We start from the raw sequence: 16,448 nt of genomic DNA, 5'->3' as shown, positions 1-16,448 counted from the left end.
GTAACGATTAGCATACACTTTATCGTCAGGCTGTTGCTTAATCGCCATCGAAAAGGCTATAAGAAATTGTGTTGCCGGCTATAGAAGCTATTGGAAATCTTACAGTGGGCTGTAGGTCTATGGTATTTTGGAACACAGATTCTACTGCCAATTTTTACCAGGGGCGGCAGTTCCGTTTTACGTTTGCCTGTCAGATTTTCACTCCCGCCAGAACGCGAAATTCGCGCCGAACGCCGAGCTTATTTCGCGCCGGATCCATGCACTTAGAGTAACAGGTGGTCAAAATATAGCAACTGATTGTGAGTAAGCGTGAATTTCGCGCCGGGATTTTTAACTGTGCAGCAAAATCAAGAGACGCATTTTTGTAGTTTCAACAACGATTTATTTCTTCCATTTCATGCCACACTCCTCGGGAATTCTCATTGATAACTTGTATTTTTTCTCATTGACAGAAAATAAATCCACTGAACGAGGGATCAGAAGATAATGGAACGCTGAACATTGCAGAGCTGAGGTCGATGGAACCGCTATCGGAGAAGGATCCTTCACTCAAGGATACCGCCGACTTTACTCATTACTTAGCCTACGACTTTTACCGTATAGACAATCCTCACTACCACAAGAAAAACCTTTATGGATTCAACAGTGGTGAGTAATGGTAAACTTTTTCGGTGAACGGGTTGCTTCTGACTGGAGACAGCCCAACCACATTACTGCCGTGCTAAGCAAGAACGCCGTAAATCCATCAAGATTTTCCCGCGTTTTTTGAAACTTAACACTTCAAAAATTAAAAACGGTTTTACCCATGCACCTCAAATTTTCAGGTTAAGTTTTTCATAATATTTGCAAAAGAATTCTGTAAAAACATTGTCCCGGGGCACACACGTTTTTCTGCTTTGATACATTCGTTTTCGAAAAACTTGAAATGGCGTTTACGGCGCCCTGGTAAAAATTTGCAGTAGAATCTGTGTTCCAAAATACCATAGACCTAAAGCCGGCTGTAAGGTTTCCAATAGCTTCTGTAGCCGACTGTATAATTTCTTACAGCCTTTTATAGCCGATGGCGACTAAGCAACAGCCAGACGATGAAGTTTATGCTAAACGTTATTAAATACGGATACTAGGACTTAGTTAGTTTTTGGACTACCGCTCTCTTTTTGTGCCATAGTATCTTGATTTATTTTGCGAGGAAAGCTCCGTACTTTTGAAGGATGCTTGTCATTCTTAATATGTTGGAGCGCCTTCAATTTCTTTGATACTGTGCAATACCTCTGGTGTGAAATAGTTGCTTCATACGCCGTGGCACGCTGCGGCGCGGCCGGCGGGCAGAGAGCGCGGAACGCGCATTGGCGCCTACAAACCTAACAGGGATACTTCACGCATTACGCAATGCGTGAAGTATCCCTGTTAGGTTTGTAGGCGCCAGTGCGTCGCCGCTCCGCTTTGTGTTAGGATCTAATATTTAATCTCGCGGAGTCAGCGTTTTTCAACTCATGATTTTGAAATATTTGCGCACTCTATATGGATTATTCTCATTTTAATTGATGAAAAAAGAAAATATGTTCTAAAGGAAAATATAATGTGTGTTTTGTAAATATTATTATTATTATTATTAAGCACGTGTTTGACTCAGTTTTTGCATAAATTTACTCAATTTCGCGGAAGAACGCTCATTTCTGTACATTCTTGGCCATCTTGGTTAGAATTGGAATCTGCAGACTGGCAGTGAAATTTTGTGCGTTAGAAGTTGGTTAGAAGGGTGGCTGCACTTTTGGGCCCTAAGTCCTCCATGAACCGATCTGTCGGTACTCTCCCTATACAGGTACTCTAGACCTAAGGGGCGGCAGCTTTGCCGCTCCCGTCAAGCGTCAACTCCCTTCCTTCATACATTTTGCCGCTCATCTTTTCACTTCGCTCCGTCTCTGTCTCCATTTTTTCCTTTTTTTTCGCTTTAACTTTCAATTAATCCAGTGCCAAAATTTGCCGCTATGGGCAAGTGCCCCAGTGCCTTATAGGTAAATCCGGCCCTGCTTGTATCAAGTTCATTTTCGTGGAGAGAAGTAAATTAAACTGACATAATTATGAATTTTCTACTTTGCAGTGATTGAAAAGAAACGTGTGCTGACACCGCAAATCAATCATATTTCCATGAAGTTGCCGTCGTTTCCTCTCCTTCCTCAAAGAGATGAAATCAAGGCAGACACCTTTTGCGAACCTCATAAAATTCGAAACTGCTCAAGTGAATACTGCGAGTGCACTCACCACATTAAAGTTCCTTTTTCTAGCGTCGTCGAATTAATTTTAGTAGATGAAGGTAAGTCTAGAGAAAATACACGATCCATTCAAACTTTCTAACTGTGTATTCAGTATTCTTAATTTGTGATCCTCCATACGAGAAGAGGCCCTTGTCCAGGGTAGCAGATTTCTCAGAGGGACGATTTTTTTCAAGTTGAGTTGAAAGATCAGAATTAGAATTTTTGATGAAAAACGTTCTCTAGTAATTCATAGATTAAGCTGCTAGCGGTCTGGTTTTTTTTTCAAGGCAGATGAAATGCGTAAAGTCGCATTATAATCCAACAATGGAGAATTTGCAGGTGTCTGTTTGATAAATTTCGTGTTTAGGTAGAAACTGCTGTGCAAACTGAAAACGAGGATACCTGTGGTTTCATAAATTGAACAATTATTAATAAAAATATGAAAAAATGATCTAATCTGCTAAAATACATGTGTCTAAATTGGAAATGCCGCCAGGTGAGGTCACAAGGCGGTACATTTTCTTACTTTTAAAACTTTTTTTATATTATTTCACAAATCAGAAAATAATACTGCAAAATCAGCTCTTCAAGCAGTCTCAGATGAAGCAATAAAAAATTTGCGTGCAAATTCCCTATTGTAAGCCCTGCATTTGATGAATTGAATCTGTAGGTGGATATCTTTTTCTCAAAACAAGATATACATTTTTTTAACTACGAACTTTAAACTTTCATGACCCAGATTCAGTTGAGAATTTTCAGATCTCTTTCATGCCAAAATGTTGGAAAAACACTCCTTCAAGCATTAATGAGCTCATTTTAAATTTTTTTCATACCAAGGCCCTTTTCTCTATGGAAGGTCACATGTTTGGAGGTACTGATAACTGATACTTAAAGAGCAGTGTACCACTTTTTTTATGAAAACACTGCATTATGTGGTATAAAGTTTACTTTATAATAATGGAAAAATCTGAAATTTTTCCTTTTACTGAATGGTAGTTTTTATCTAAAAATGATGGCATCTGATGTTTATTTTTTTAAGTATTTGTAGTTGGCGTTCGGAATATGCTGCAGCTGATGAACAGTTTAGAATATGAACATTATTTCATTTAAAATTAGGACCACACGAAGAAAAAAATAGACAAATGTACAGGGCACAAAAAATTTGTCCCCATCAAATTTCCAATTAATATTCTTCCAGTACTACACCACAATGTGAAAAATCGGCGGCGAAAAAGTTGCAATACGATCTTATAAAAACAATATACCCTTCTTGCATGCCTACAGTCTTGCAGATGCATACCATACATATATTATTTGTGGGCTTAATGTTGTGTGAAATAGGGTTATTGCTGTATAAAGTTCAAGTACTTGAAAAAGGAATTGAAAACAAATTTTTTATTTTTGTTTTCTTTGATCCTTGTAAAATTACAAGAACAGTTATTAATAATGTAAGCTATTGAGTTACGAAACTTTATACTCATGTAAAAACAATAAAGAAATAACAAAACAGACTTTCTTACAACTGTTCCGATTCATCCAAGAATCACAGAGGACAACATTGATCGGTACCAGTGAAGAAATAAACTATGTATATATATAGAAAAAAATGCTACTGAAGGGACGATGGTTCAACTTCTAAAGAATGAGGAACATCCTCAATGCAAGGTGTGGTTGAGTAAAATGTTCCTATTTACATACAGTCTTACAACTACAATTTGAAACCGACAAATGTACATAAATTCATGAGTATGTAAAAAAGGTACCTCTTACAATGTCTTCCTACACCTATGAGAGGTTTCTGAAACATAAGAAAAAGAAGAAAATATTATGAAAAAGAGTAAATACCCATCCTTATATATAACTCAGCACATAGCCATATAGCCACAAGAATTTAAAACACTTTTTCTAGTTAATCAATAGGCTAGAGGTATGTATGAACGATAATGATTTATAAGAGTAATGAGTGTAATTGAATTCATGAATGCTGAAAGGGCATAAGTCCAAAAACTCATGAGCCCTAGCTTTTGTGCTTATGCAAGATGCTTGCAGAGTTCATTAGCTTTTGGAATTACGCCCTTTTAGCATGCATTGATTCAATTGCTTGATGGAAAAGATGACAAATGAGAAAAAATGTTACATGAATCATTTGCACTGCTTTTAAACAACAAAAACTATCGAAACAAGTAAGTCTTTTCAATTTGAAATCAGAATATTAAATTGTACTAAGATGAGCACATTAAAGCAAACGATCAATATTGACCAAAAATTTCTTGGGTCTGCAGGTTTTGCGTATGATGCAAATCACCCCTTCCATTTGCATGGCCATCCGTTCAGGGTTGTGGCAATGGAAAGAGTGGGCAAAAATGTGACAGTCCCACAGATTCAAGCATTGGATCGCGCTGGTTTGGTAAAGCGAAACCTTAAGACTGCTCCTTTGAAGGATACTGTTACCGTTCCAGATGGAGGTTACACAATAATTAGATTTCACGCGACAAATCCAGGTAAATATTTGCCATATTCATTACAATGAACTCAAAAAACCTAAAAATGAGAGTTGAATAAAGCATACTGAACATGGGAATGGGCAAACTGACATGAAGAAACAAGGCTAACTCAAAAAATATACACAGAGAAGAACTTGAACAATGAAAGGACAGATTTGAGTAATTAAGCACCTACTTATTATGGATGGGGAGTAGCCCAAGCATTACAAAAAAAACTTAAGCTCAGAACTACAAGCATACCGATGGCCACAGTCCAAAAATACTTGTTTCCATTGGCAGCATTGCAGAATTCATGTAATACATTATTTTTTTCTTTGGAAAGCTATTGAACATAATTTCTTGAAAACTGCTTTGATTTTTCCTCTCTGTTAGCAGAATATTCTGCTTAAATTTCAAGCAATAAAATTGGCCTGTTCATCTTTGATACAATAAAATAGGAGCAGATATTTTGGAACACCACAATGGAGATGCGTGGTTTCGCACTAAGGCCATCGAAACCTGCTGTAAAAGCGCTAAGGGATTTCAAATGGCTCTGAAAAGAGATAATTTGATGATAAAGCTGGGTAATATGATGAAACGTTCAGTTAAAAGTGAAATTGAGCTGAGTTTTGAACCAATGTTTTTAACAAAAAGAGAAAGCAAGGAAAATTAGGGGTGTCTGATTTGGGACCATCGGTTAAGAAGGCATGACAAAGTAATGCTGTAAAAGTTTTGCACATCACTAACATCAAATATGAGATGATGATGAGCTGACAACTGATAGGCTAGACAGCTAACAAGAAATGGTAGCTTCGTATGTCTAGAAATTCGTTTTGTTTCTGTACTATTTTCTCCTTTGGTACTCACCTAGATAATAAAGAAAATATTAAGATTAACATAAAAATTGAACGTTTTCGAGTTTGAGGAGTAAAATAGAAAACCTGAGATCGGAAAACAAACAAAGTTGGAGAAAAAAGCTTTGAACTAAATAAATGGGTCAATAGACAAGGTCTGAGTTAGAAATAAACGTCACTTGTTCTCTCTTCAAAATTGTACGTAGAAAACAATTCACACGATGGAAAGTTTTGACATCAACTACTGAACAAGATATCAAGTCTATTAAACACCGATCAAATGCAAGTTAAAATATACAAATGACATTTGAATTTTTTTAATTAGCCAATGTTGATTGTAAACACTTACAACTTGTTCATTAGTTGATCTCTAGACTTCCCGTTGTGAAAGTTCGATTTCCTCGTTAAATTTTGAAGAGAAAACAGGTTGTGTAATGCTTCAATTTATACTTTGTCTAGAGGCCCCTTGTAAACCTGTGACATTTGACACCGCCTTGGATATCGAATATTCAAAATGTGTACAAGCATTTGCACTGATAAAATAAGCTAGTATTTTACTTTTCTCGCCTCTAAAATCCTTCTTTCTATTACAGGTTACTGGCTATTCCACTGTCACATAGAGTTCCATGTGGAAATGGGCATGGCAGTTGTCTTCAAAATTGGCGAAGATGCAGACATGCCACCAGTGCCCCATGGATTCCCAAAGTGCGGGGATTTTTTACCACCATTCAATGAGGAAATGGCAATGTATGATATTTACAACCTATCACAAATAGCTAAGAGGCCTTCTACCTTACCAGAACAACTTCCGTCAGAATCAACCGCGAGAGAGAACCCCACAAGTCAACCCTCAACAGCGGCAACAACAACCCAGTCATCGAACTCTCAATTACTGAAGAAAGGGACTTCATCGAATGTATTGAGCAGTACAATTACAGAGGAATATAATGTAGACTTATCACCTGAGACAACCACTACAGTGAATCTTCCCTTGGATCAAAATAAACAAAACCGGTTCATTAGCCGGAACAGGAATGAAGATAATAGGGCAGATGCAGAGGATGTCAAAATAAATGATATTTCTAGTATACTACAATTATTGCAAGGGAATATAATAAAAACTGAATATAGGTACAACCAGCACGAGGCAGCACCAGAAGTGGAGGGGACAACTATGTATAATTTACTCGATGGAAGTGATACTAATCAGCTGAGCTTCACCAGCAAATCACCCAAAGAAAATGTAGTTCCTCCACGAAAGACCAGCTTAGATGAACTGCATTTCGCTTTTATACCGATAAGAATTAGGAATCCGATCTCAAATGCAATTTCTGGAAGAAAAAATGTTAGTGATACTGAGAATGAAATCAGCCGAACGTTGCTGACAGCTGGGAAAAATTATCTCAAGTCTGATCAGATACGCAGTGCAAGTAGTACAATAAAAAGTCATGTTCATTTGACAGTCATATCATTTATTTTAATGAAAGCAACGATGTCAATTCATTTATGGAATATATTTTAATACAGATAAACTACTTATAATGTAAAAAATTGAAAAGAAAATTTTTGGCTGTGATCAAGATAGGTATAGCTTCAGAAAACATTATTTATAATTTATGGCATTATGTGAAACTGAAATTACCTGTCAATAGACTTAAGGAATGCCCTGAGAAGATTAAACTCAAGGTTAAACCAAACAGAACTGTATTTTTTTTTCTTTGTGTTACTTGATAATTTATTTTTAAAAAAAGAAGTCATCATGATGACTAATGAAGAAGTAGAAAAAACCTCATTGGGGAAAACAGGCATTGCAGGCATGTCATATGATGTAGGAAAAAATTTAAAAAAATCTGCGCTTGCACCACTCTTATACAGAATCTGCATGTTTTCGAGAGCCTGAACTACAGCCTCCTACAGAAGAACGTATTTCTAGGGATCGATATTACATTCTAATTGATGATGATTGATGACGGAAGGGCAATACATCTATTAAACACGACCCAGTTTGACAAACTTGCATTACAAGCTGTTCAACTTAATAGCAACCAATACTCGTTAGGCAAAGAAAATATTTATCATCGGCCATTATTCAACAAAAGATAATTTTAATTGCTTGGAAAACCAGAGAAACTTCAGGAAAAATTTAAGCAAGGAAAATACAATCATAAGACGTATTACCTAAGAAAAAGCTCATGATTTAGGATCTGCTGTAAACAAATCTTTCTCCTTGGCATATTGTCTGCTTTCTAACATTGCGTTTTGTGTCGACTCATCCCAGGGCTGCTTGATACTTTTCTTTAAGGCCCTGCAAAAATGAGAGAATTTTTAATTTAGAAATGGAAAAAGGTAAAACAAATAGAAAATCGAGAGATAATGATGCAGTTTGAGTGCAAGGCTAGATTAATGAGTACGGTAACATTCAATGCATGTTTAATATTCACTTGGACGACTGCCAGCGTTACGTATCAGTGGAGTTGCAACAACACAGTCCAGCTCGGTGGAGGCATGGCCATGGTCCGAAAATCTGTGCTCTGCAGCGTCTGCCACAGTCTTTGATAAGACCGATCGTTGGCTATCAGACGGCCGCTGAGCCTTGCAGGAATATAGAGGTTACACAATGCGTCAATAGTGCGAAGTTAAGGAGCATGGTCCAACTTCATGGTGCACGACGGCAGTAGCCAGTTGCCTTGGCCCCTTGAGGGCACCTCGCCGACGAGCCCGGTCTTACTTACTTACTTAATATTCACTTGGACGAATAAATTAAAAGGTCTTAATTAAAGGGGGGCCCAAAAAAAACCAAAGTCAGTCTATGATTTGGGCAATTTGGCAACAACTTTGAGTTCTGAGCTTTGCGGAGGTGTAACTAAAATCTATATGGACCAGTTCTGCTAAAATGGAACATTGAAGCATGTTTGGTTTCATTTTGGCGGGACTTAGTGTAAGCGTTCTCTGGGTAGCTGCATTTTTTTTTACGATGGATACTTCCATGAGCATCACGAACTCAGTTTGGTTCCTCATACTTGATAAAAATATTTCCGAAACTGTCAACTGTTCACATAATGTTCATAAAAAAGCATCCTACATAAAAATTTCAAGAGCATAGGTGGGAAAATCATCTACAAGTGACGTGCTCCGAACATGCAATATGATTGTTAAAAAGAGAAATGATTAAACATGGAAACATTTTGAAAAACATCAAGAAAACCTGTGAAATTGTTTTACTTTACAGCATTCGTATGGTATGATGCATTTTTAATTCAGTTTTGAAGTTAAAAAAATATTGTTCATTCTTCATTTAAAATAAAATAAAAGATAAATACTGTTTATTTTTAAAGCAATAGTATCGTTTAAGGGGTAACTTTAATTATGGTGCTTCATACCTTTCACGGTAGTTGATTGCAGAGATTTGGGACTCCTTCACCTCCTCAGGTGTTACTCCATAAGCCATTAGAATAAGAGTATACAATCCCCCGGCTATGGTTCCCAAGAAAGAACCTGAAAGAAAATTAAGATTCATTGTAAAATTTTAGAAGAAACAACTTGGCAACTTGAACTTTTAATGAACCATTTCTAATGTCAATCTTGAACGAAAAATGATTTTTTTCTTTAGGAAAATAAAATCCTCTAGCACAATTTAAGGAATATGCTGAGACATTACTAGGAGGGTTTTTATCACTGACGATCAATGTGCCTATGGTGCTTGAGATAATTTTTTATACTTCTTCAACTTTCAACCTAGAATTACAATAATAATAATATTTCAACATGATAAAAATCCTCCACTGATAAAAAGCTGAAAAGCTGATAAAATCATGCGTCGGCCTCCCGTAGTGTAGTGGTTTTAGCGCTGGCCATATAACCAAGAGGTCCCAGGTTCGATTCCTGGCTAAAAGACCTGAGTTTGATAGTCTCAGCCAATCGTCACCTGGGGCTGGTGGTATGCATGGGATTGGCCAATGGAGGCTATTAGAAGCTTGTTAAAAAAAAAAAAAAAAAAAAAAAAAATTACATCTCCCTTTGTAAAAAGTAGAACATGAGCCCAGAAATACAATGTCTGAATCTAAAATACGCACTTTTCAACTCAGGCCATCGATTTAGCAGCAGTCTCTTTTAAAGGGTAAGTTAGCTTCTGGATTACATCCTTAACTGAGAAAGCTTTTGTTTTGAGCTTGGTAGATAGTGTTAGAGAATACCACTGGAACCTTTCTGTTTCTAGATAAAATTTAAAAAAGGTGAGAGGTCCAATCCAAAAGCCTTGCTTCATGCAAGAAATCCTTTCAGCTTCCTCCAGTACTTAACAAATAGTAAAATGCTACTCATGTCACGTTTTATCTAAGTTAGACTACGCTCAGGTTTAATACACAGGTTTAAAATTGAATATTTCGGAATAAATTACTTATCTTAGTGGAAACAACTTTTGCAGGGCTAATCTTAATGGGCAAAGATGGTATGAGCGGCAGACTTTTTTACATACCTAGACCTATTCCAACGATAAAGCCCCTGGGACCATGCCAGAATCGAAAAGCACCACCTGCAAAGGCGCCACCGACTATAAAATCTGCCATACCCGTTTTTCCTCGGTAAACCGATAAACTATTTGACGCCAACCTGACACATACAAACAAAATTTCATGTTCAACCACAGATTAAATTCAAAATAAAGTCTTGATGAAGATGATTTCAGAGGCAGCGACTTATCAATATGATTTGAAGCTCTGATAAAGAACCATTTGAAAGGAGACAAACCTTTCAGCCGCGAGTAGTGCTTTAGAAAAAAGAGAAAATTTGCCTTGATTGTAGCATACAAAATTGGAATAATCAACTTTCCTTTCTTGGTAAAGAGAGCTTGCTTAGTTGGACTGTCCGAGGTGTAGCAGAGTACACAACAGGTGATGGAGCATGTTTTGTAGTGAATCGTAAGATGCTAAGACTATTTCAAATGGTACCTACATTGGAGACAAAGGTACTTCTCCCATCTCTTCTGTGGTCATTCTATAAATTATAAGTTAAGACACGTAAGTCACTTGTCAGGAAAAGAACTGATTACTCACAAGTATGCAGAGACGAATGCACCAATTTTAGTGCCTTCCACCATGACACCTTTGAAGACTCCAGTGGCGACAGTATCAGTTAAATATTTCTGGAACAAATAGAGTCAAAGAACTGAATTACAAATCTAGGCATTCGTTGGGCAGATTCGGTGAAATGTAAGACAAAAGTCAATCTCTGGTTAACCCCACATCAGCAACATTCAATGAATTTATATGTCGCAGGCGATTAGTCAAATCAGGCATTTTGTCAAATGCCTCAGTAGATGGTCTAATTCCGACAACTTGCGAAACTCAGTAAATTTATGGTCAAGTAGAGCTCATGAGTTTCCAATATTTTGGAAAAAATAACTCATAAAATCTATGTAAACTCCTCCTTCCTTCCTCTTCAAATTATATATTTATTACTAGGGGGCTACGCCCCCTGGCCGCTACGCGGCCCTATTTTTACCCTCCTATCAGTGTTAGTTTTATTTTTCCCCTAAAAAATTACTATATGAGGTATACTTTAATTTTAAACTTTGCTTAAAATTACTTTAAAATTAAAAGGACGCGTTTTGGAATGACTGCCTGATGAAATATCGCAGTAAAACATTGAACAATGATAGTCAGGTAATATTTAGGATTTCATGGGTCGAGAACCGAACCCACACCGATTTCAAGGTGGACGCATTCGACGTCTTAGACGACTCGGCCACCGCTCTACATGAGATCTCATCTCTGAATCTTGTGTAAATAAGTGTAGAGCTGATGCGCAGGCTACACAGCTACTGCGCAACCTCCTCGACCACTGCGCATCCTCCCGCGCATAGCGGTAGCATTACCGGAGCACTCTGTAAACTCACTCACTTTTATAACGTGATTTTAAAAAAATCCTGGGTCTTTTTTCCAAAATCTGATTACAGCGGGCTCATCTAGGGCCTATTACCTGTCGATTTACGCAAAAATCATGGAAATCGGCCCGGTAGAACGCTCAAACGAACTATGACAAAAAGTATAAATTTACATTGTTTAAATGGGAGAATTCGCAACTTTACCACGTAATATAAAAAAACCTGGGCCATATTTTGAAAATCTGAAAAGAGTTAGCTTATCTAGAGACAATTGCCCGTCGATAGCCGCAAAAATCATGAAAATCGGCCCGGTAGAACGCTGGAACTAAGCGTTACCAGTTTCGCAAAATTAGGAGGTCTCGGAGCTTATACCTAGTACTTATAGTATAGAAGATATATTTAAATGTTAAAATTTGAAAAATTCTACCTTTCATGAAATGTCAAAAACTTCAAGATGAATGTTTGTTCAGGGGTTGACAATCGTTTAAAATTGTATGATGCACAATTTTATAGGGAATTATTTCTCACAGGAGCAATGTATTATTTTGTCTAAAATAAGGGAAAGAATCAAAATGTCAATCTAAGCAAAAGTATTGGACTATTTGCCAGAAATTTGACAAAATACTTGATTTTACTAGATTTGTTTGCAAGACATCGATCGCCAGGGCCGGATTAAGGGGGTGGCCACATGGGCCACGGCCCATGGCGGCAAATCTAAGGGGCGGCAAAAATTTGCAATTTATTAAAGTGTAGGTATAAAAAAAATCGGATTTATAAAAACAAAATTACAAGCGAGAAAAGGCGACAAAATCTCTCATTTCCTGAGAGTATAGTAATTTCTAATTTTGTCGTCTCTTAGTGATACAAGAGACAGCACCCTCAATAAGTCGAGTCACGAGTAAATCAAACACGCAATTTGGCCTAGAACGGCGCGACTTAGAGAGAAATGATAACGAGGACTTGAAATGAAAAGGAGAAGCCCTCGGCACGGCGATCGGCATGTAACACATATTAGCGCCTACTAGACTGCACGAATACTTCACGCATTGCATCAAACACAGTGCGGTCATTGCGGTCAGCGTGAAACGGATAGCGCCTACAAGAATGCATGAATACTTCACGCATTGCGTTAAACACAGTGCGGTCAGCGTGAAACGCATAGCGCCTACAAGACTGCGTGAATACTTCATGCATTGCGTCCAACACGGTGCGGTCTCCGCGGCGCGGCGGCGAAAGTCAAAATCATTGGACCACATTTATGTTTGTTCTTTCATAATTTTTTCGTTCATTTCTTATGAATGGAAGGCCTTGTCAACACAGAGATAGGTTTACGGAACTTAACTTTCGCGCAAAGTTTCGTGAATTTTTGCCAGTAGTGTTGACAGGGCTTTCCCAAAAAATGTGTTCAACACGAGTAAATGCGTCTTATGCACCCCTCCCCCACCGGGCTTGGGGGGGCTTCGCCCCCCCGAAAACCGGCGCGGAGCGAAGCGAAGCGCCGGTTTTTTTTCAATTTGTTTTTCTATTGAAGGAGTTTTTGGTGAATGGATTATAAGCTCATTACTCAACTTATAATTTTGCTTTAAATGTTGATATTTGGGGGTCTTGATCCGAAAACCAAAGCTTACGCAAATAATTTAAATGCATCTAAAATTCAGGGAAAGCATTGTCACCCTCCATCAAGATTTACAAATTTCTTTAAATTTGAATACTTTTGAAATTTAAGACTCAGAATAGTGTAAACACAGGCAACAAAAGCACAAGCATTTTTCTTTTTAATTTGATTTTCTGAAGCATGATTCTGACTCTGGAATCCATGTTCTAAAAATAGAACAATTGGTTCCAAAAACCCATGCTAGGTAAGAAACTGATTCCCTTAAAAATACTGACAAAAAAAAAGTACTGGAGAAAAAGAAGGGCCAATAAAAGGACTACATAATTATCATTCACTTAATTATTTATTTACCTACCTTGGCATCTGCTTCATTAATAAATTTGCTAGCCAAATTAGTTCGCATCCACTTGGAAAAATCATTTTTACCCCTTGAGGCTCCCATTATCATTCCACCAAGTATACCGGTATAAAATCCGCCATGTAATGATGCTCTCACTTCATCACTGTATCCATGGAGTTCGCTGCAACATGACAAGATTTATAGTTTCCAACTGTCTGGTAAGTGGGCTTTCCCTGGCCACTGTGGCGCACAACTCCTGACAGTCACTGCTCTGCACCCTGCAGAAATTGTTGCCTCGACCGGAGATTTAATTAGTTAATGCATTGATGTGGACACAATATAGATGCTTCTATAAGAATTCTATTTCACAGTGACAATATGATACAATTATGAAAAGGTGCATATAAGCAAAATCCTTATGGATTTCATTCGGGTGATGCTTCGGATATCTGTGTCCAGTAATAACAGAGGCACTGCTCCTCTAAAAACGCAATATCTGATGTCATCCAACAATATTGTACAAATCATAATATCTTCCACTTTCATTTGCACTTAGTAATGAGTATGCAAGGTGAGGATACATAGTTCCACGATTTGGCAATTGATATGACAATTGTAGACTACATGATGCCTTGCTGATTATTTAACTAGCACCAAGGCTGAGTTCAAACAGATACACTCACCCAACAAACTGCTTAGGTTCTAGAACGAGTCAGTTGCGCTAGTCGCATAATTGGGTTTGGATGATTATAAATGACAGATCAGCAAAGAATAATAAGATAAGTTCAAAATACCAAATTTCCTTGTTCAATATTAACAGTATTATTGCCCTTAAGAAAATAGTATTTGATGTCATTCATAGCCCTCAGCGCATGGCACCTACAACGTTGATGCATACAATGCTTTCTGCTATCAACAACAACAACAAAGTTAAAAACAACAAAAGGATTCCACCCTAGTTTCATCCGTGTTTCTAGTCAAGCAATCAGTGCAAACAAGTGTCAAAAATTGACGAATCAAAGATCAAAGAGACCATTGTATATCGTCACCTTCCAGGCAAAGTATCACAAACGCCATACGACGTTTAAAAATTTCCGCCGCCATTTTAGTTCTTTACTGAGAAATTGTTGGTTGAATCTGTTTGGAAATTTCACTAAATTTTATCGGCAGCACAAAGAAAATTCTGTGAAATTTTCGGACAGCTTCGTTGAATAATTTCTCTGTAAAAAAATAAAATGGCGGCGGAAATTTTTAAACGTCGCATGGCGCTTGTGATACTTTGCCTGGAAGGTGACGATGTAATGCTGCAGTAGATAGCATCATACACCCTGCTCTTTGAAGGGTTATGTCTCTCTCAGTAATGGACTTGGAAACTTGATGTTTGGATAAATTTTTTCTTTTGTTGCTATCCCGTAAGTTTCAACCATTGCAATTCTATTCTGTGACTGGCAGAACTGATCCATTTCCACCAAACCAGTTTTACCTGAGTTTTTTTGGTCAATTCATTGATACTTTAATATAAGCTCTTTCAATTGAATTGGCTAGGGTCCAGAATGTAATCAACTTGTCTGCCTTTCACAACAGCCCAAATTAAACAGTCATGATAAAATGAAACCTCAATTTACTTACTCAAACTCCCACATTCTCTTCAATCCCTCTATTCCAGTTTTCTGCTTTGGATCAATTTCGGCATACTCTTCAGCTGTGATACTTCCTTTGAAATCTGGTTTGTCATGATCTCCATCCAGGTAATTAAATGGAAAAGGAAGTGCAAGGAAATGAACAGGCACTCTTAGCGCTTGCCGATTCATTTTGAAGTTCAGGGGTGACGTTTCCACTCTAAACTAGACAAAAATTAATCAGCGGTATAGAAAATTGCTTGAATCTAAGCAGGTATGTTCTGTGTGATAGTCATTCCTGCGAACGAACTAATTTTAATTGCGGAGTATGTTGTTCTTATGAAACAAATAAAAAAATATAAAAGAAAGAACTAAAATCCAAGTTCGTTGATACCATAAGCATTCAATGCGATTAGTTTACACTTTCGGCAATTTTAGAGCCGAATAAGCAACACTGAACAATAATTATGTTACAGGACAAAATTTGAGAACTCAGCAGTGAAAGACTACAAGTAAACAAAATCTTAACCTAGAATTAAATGCATGCATGCTATCTATCTCAAAGACATAAAGACGGAGCGCTCGTATCTAAAAGCACGGGGAAAAAGTGAAGCTAGGTTCGGCGCTGCGCGTTTGTGTGAGTGTGTAAATGAGCGCGGGAATCCATGGCGGCAAACGGAAATTTGATTTGAACTTGTCCTCTTGATTTTTCCTTATTTCTTCTTCGAAACGTGTTTTAAATGCTTAAAACGATTATATTAAGAAAGTTCGGTCTGCGTCCTAATATATTACACCTACTTTTGCTCGGTAACAGGCAGTAATCTCAGATAAAGTTAGTTTTTCTTCTGCTTATGGTGGTTCTGCAGGTTCAAACAGGCCGTTACAGTTCTAGATCTACGTTACTCCCAAATGAAATCAGTCGGTCGACGACGGACCGAAACTAACCTAAAGTTAATAAAATATGAGTGTGTACCTGAATTTGGGCAAAAATCAACCTAAAATACTTTGTTTCCGCAATTTTATTTATTAGTTCCCGCCCTACATTTGAATTCAAACTTGTCCCGATTTCGCCGCCAATCCTCTAGCCAATAGTAGAGGTGATTGAAAAGAAGCTCTAGAAGCTTCATTTTTTGCTTTTAGTGCTCCGTCTTTATGTCTTTGATCTACATCTACCATAGAGTACAATAGAGTCGCAAAGTACTGGAGCGGCGATGAAGCCAATCCATGAACAGGCGTTTCCGAGCCGCGTGTGCTCCGAAAATAGTGAACCATTTGTGAACCCAACGGCATTTTGTAACACGGCGGCTTATGGAGAAATCAAGAACTGCTTGTGTTTTTTAGGTATTTTTTAATTCAAACAGCATTAATTTTTGCAAATTTTGCTATTTAAAGGTAGTCAAA

General features: G+C 37.5%; 2 protein-coding genes across 3 annotated transcripts in view; one reads left to right on the top strand and one right to left on the bottom strand.

The window, feature by feature from the left end:
* The window catches only part of LOC109040083 (uncharacterized), a 46,212-nt gene extending 38,918 nt beyond the window's left edge, over positions 1–7,294 (top strand). For both annotated transcript variants that reach the window (XM_019055878.2, XM_072297346.1), the window contains exons 8-11: positions 453–648; positions 2,102–2,314; positions 4,538–4,756; positions 6,186–7,294. In XM_019055878.2, the coding sequence (XP_018911423.2) occupies positions 453–648; positions 2,102–2,314; positions 4,538–4,756; positions 6,186–7,114 (1,557 nt within the window). In that variant the 3' untranslated portion in view covers positions 7,115–7,294. The remainder of the gene's footprint in view (positions 1–452; positions 649–2,101; positions 2,315–4,537; positions 4,757–6,185) is intronic.
* Positions 3,636–15,593, bottom strand: 140up (RPII140-upstream gene protein). Its single transcript, XM_019055880.2, has 7 exons — positions 15,058–15,593; positions 13,444–13,609; positions 10,644–10,732; positions 10,067–10,200; positions 8,973–9,087; positions 7,771–7,897; positions 3,636–4,053 (listed from the first exon to the last, which is right to left on the bottom strand). The coding sequence occupies exons 1-6, from the start codon at positions 15,237–15,239 to the stop codon at positions 7,783–7,785; spliced, it is 801 nt and encodes a 266-aa protein (XP_018911425.2). The 5' UTR covers positions 15,240–15,593; the 3' UTR covers positions 3,636–4,053; positions 7,771–7,782.
* Between the last annotated feature and the right edge of the window lie 855 nt (positions 15,594–16,448).

Source organism: Bemisia tabaci, chromosome 2 (assembly GCF_918797505.1).
Source record: "Bemisia tabaci chromosome 2, PGI_BMITA_v3".
In the NCBI taxonomy this organism is placed as follows: Eukaryota; Metazoa; Arthropoda; class Insecta; order Hemiptera; family Aleyrodidae; genus Bemisia; species Bemisia tabaci.
Note: the sequence above shows the minus strand (reverse complement) of the source record. Positions and strands in the feature narration are given on the sequence as shown.

Excerpts from the sequence above, each read along its gene's own strand:
- 140up (XM_019055880.2), bottom strand. The coding sequence starts at position 15,239 with ATGAATCGGCAAGCGCTAAGAGTGCCTGTTCATTTCCTTGCACTTCCT. Across the intron at positions 10,201-10,643 it reads GCATTCGTCTCTGCATACTT|GTTGGCGTCAAATAGTTTAT; the intron begins GTGAGTAATCAG and ends TGTATGTGTCAG. Across the intron at positions 7,898-8,972 it reads GCAATCAACTACCGTGAAAG|GGCCTTAAAGAAAAGTATCA; the intron begins GTATGAAGCACC and ends TCATTTTTGCAG.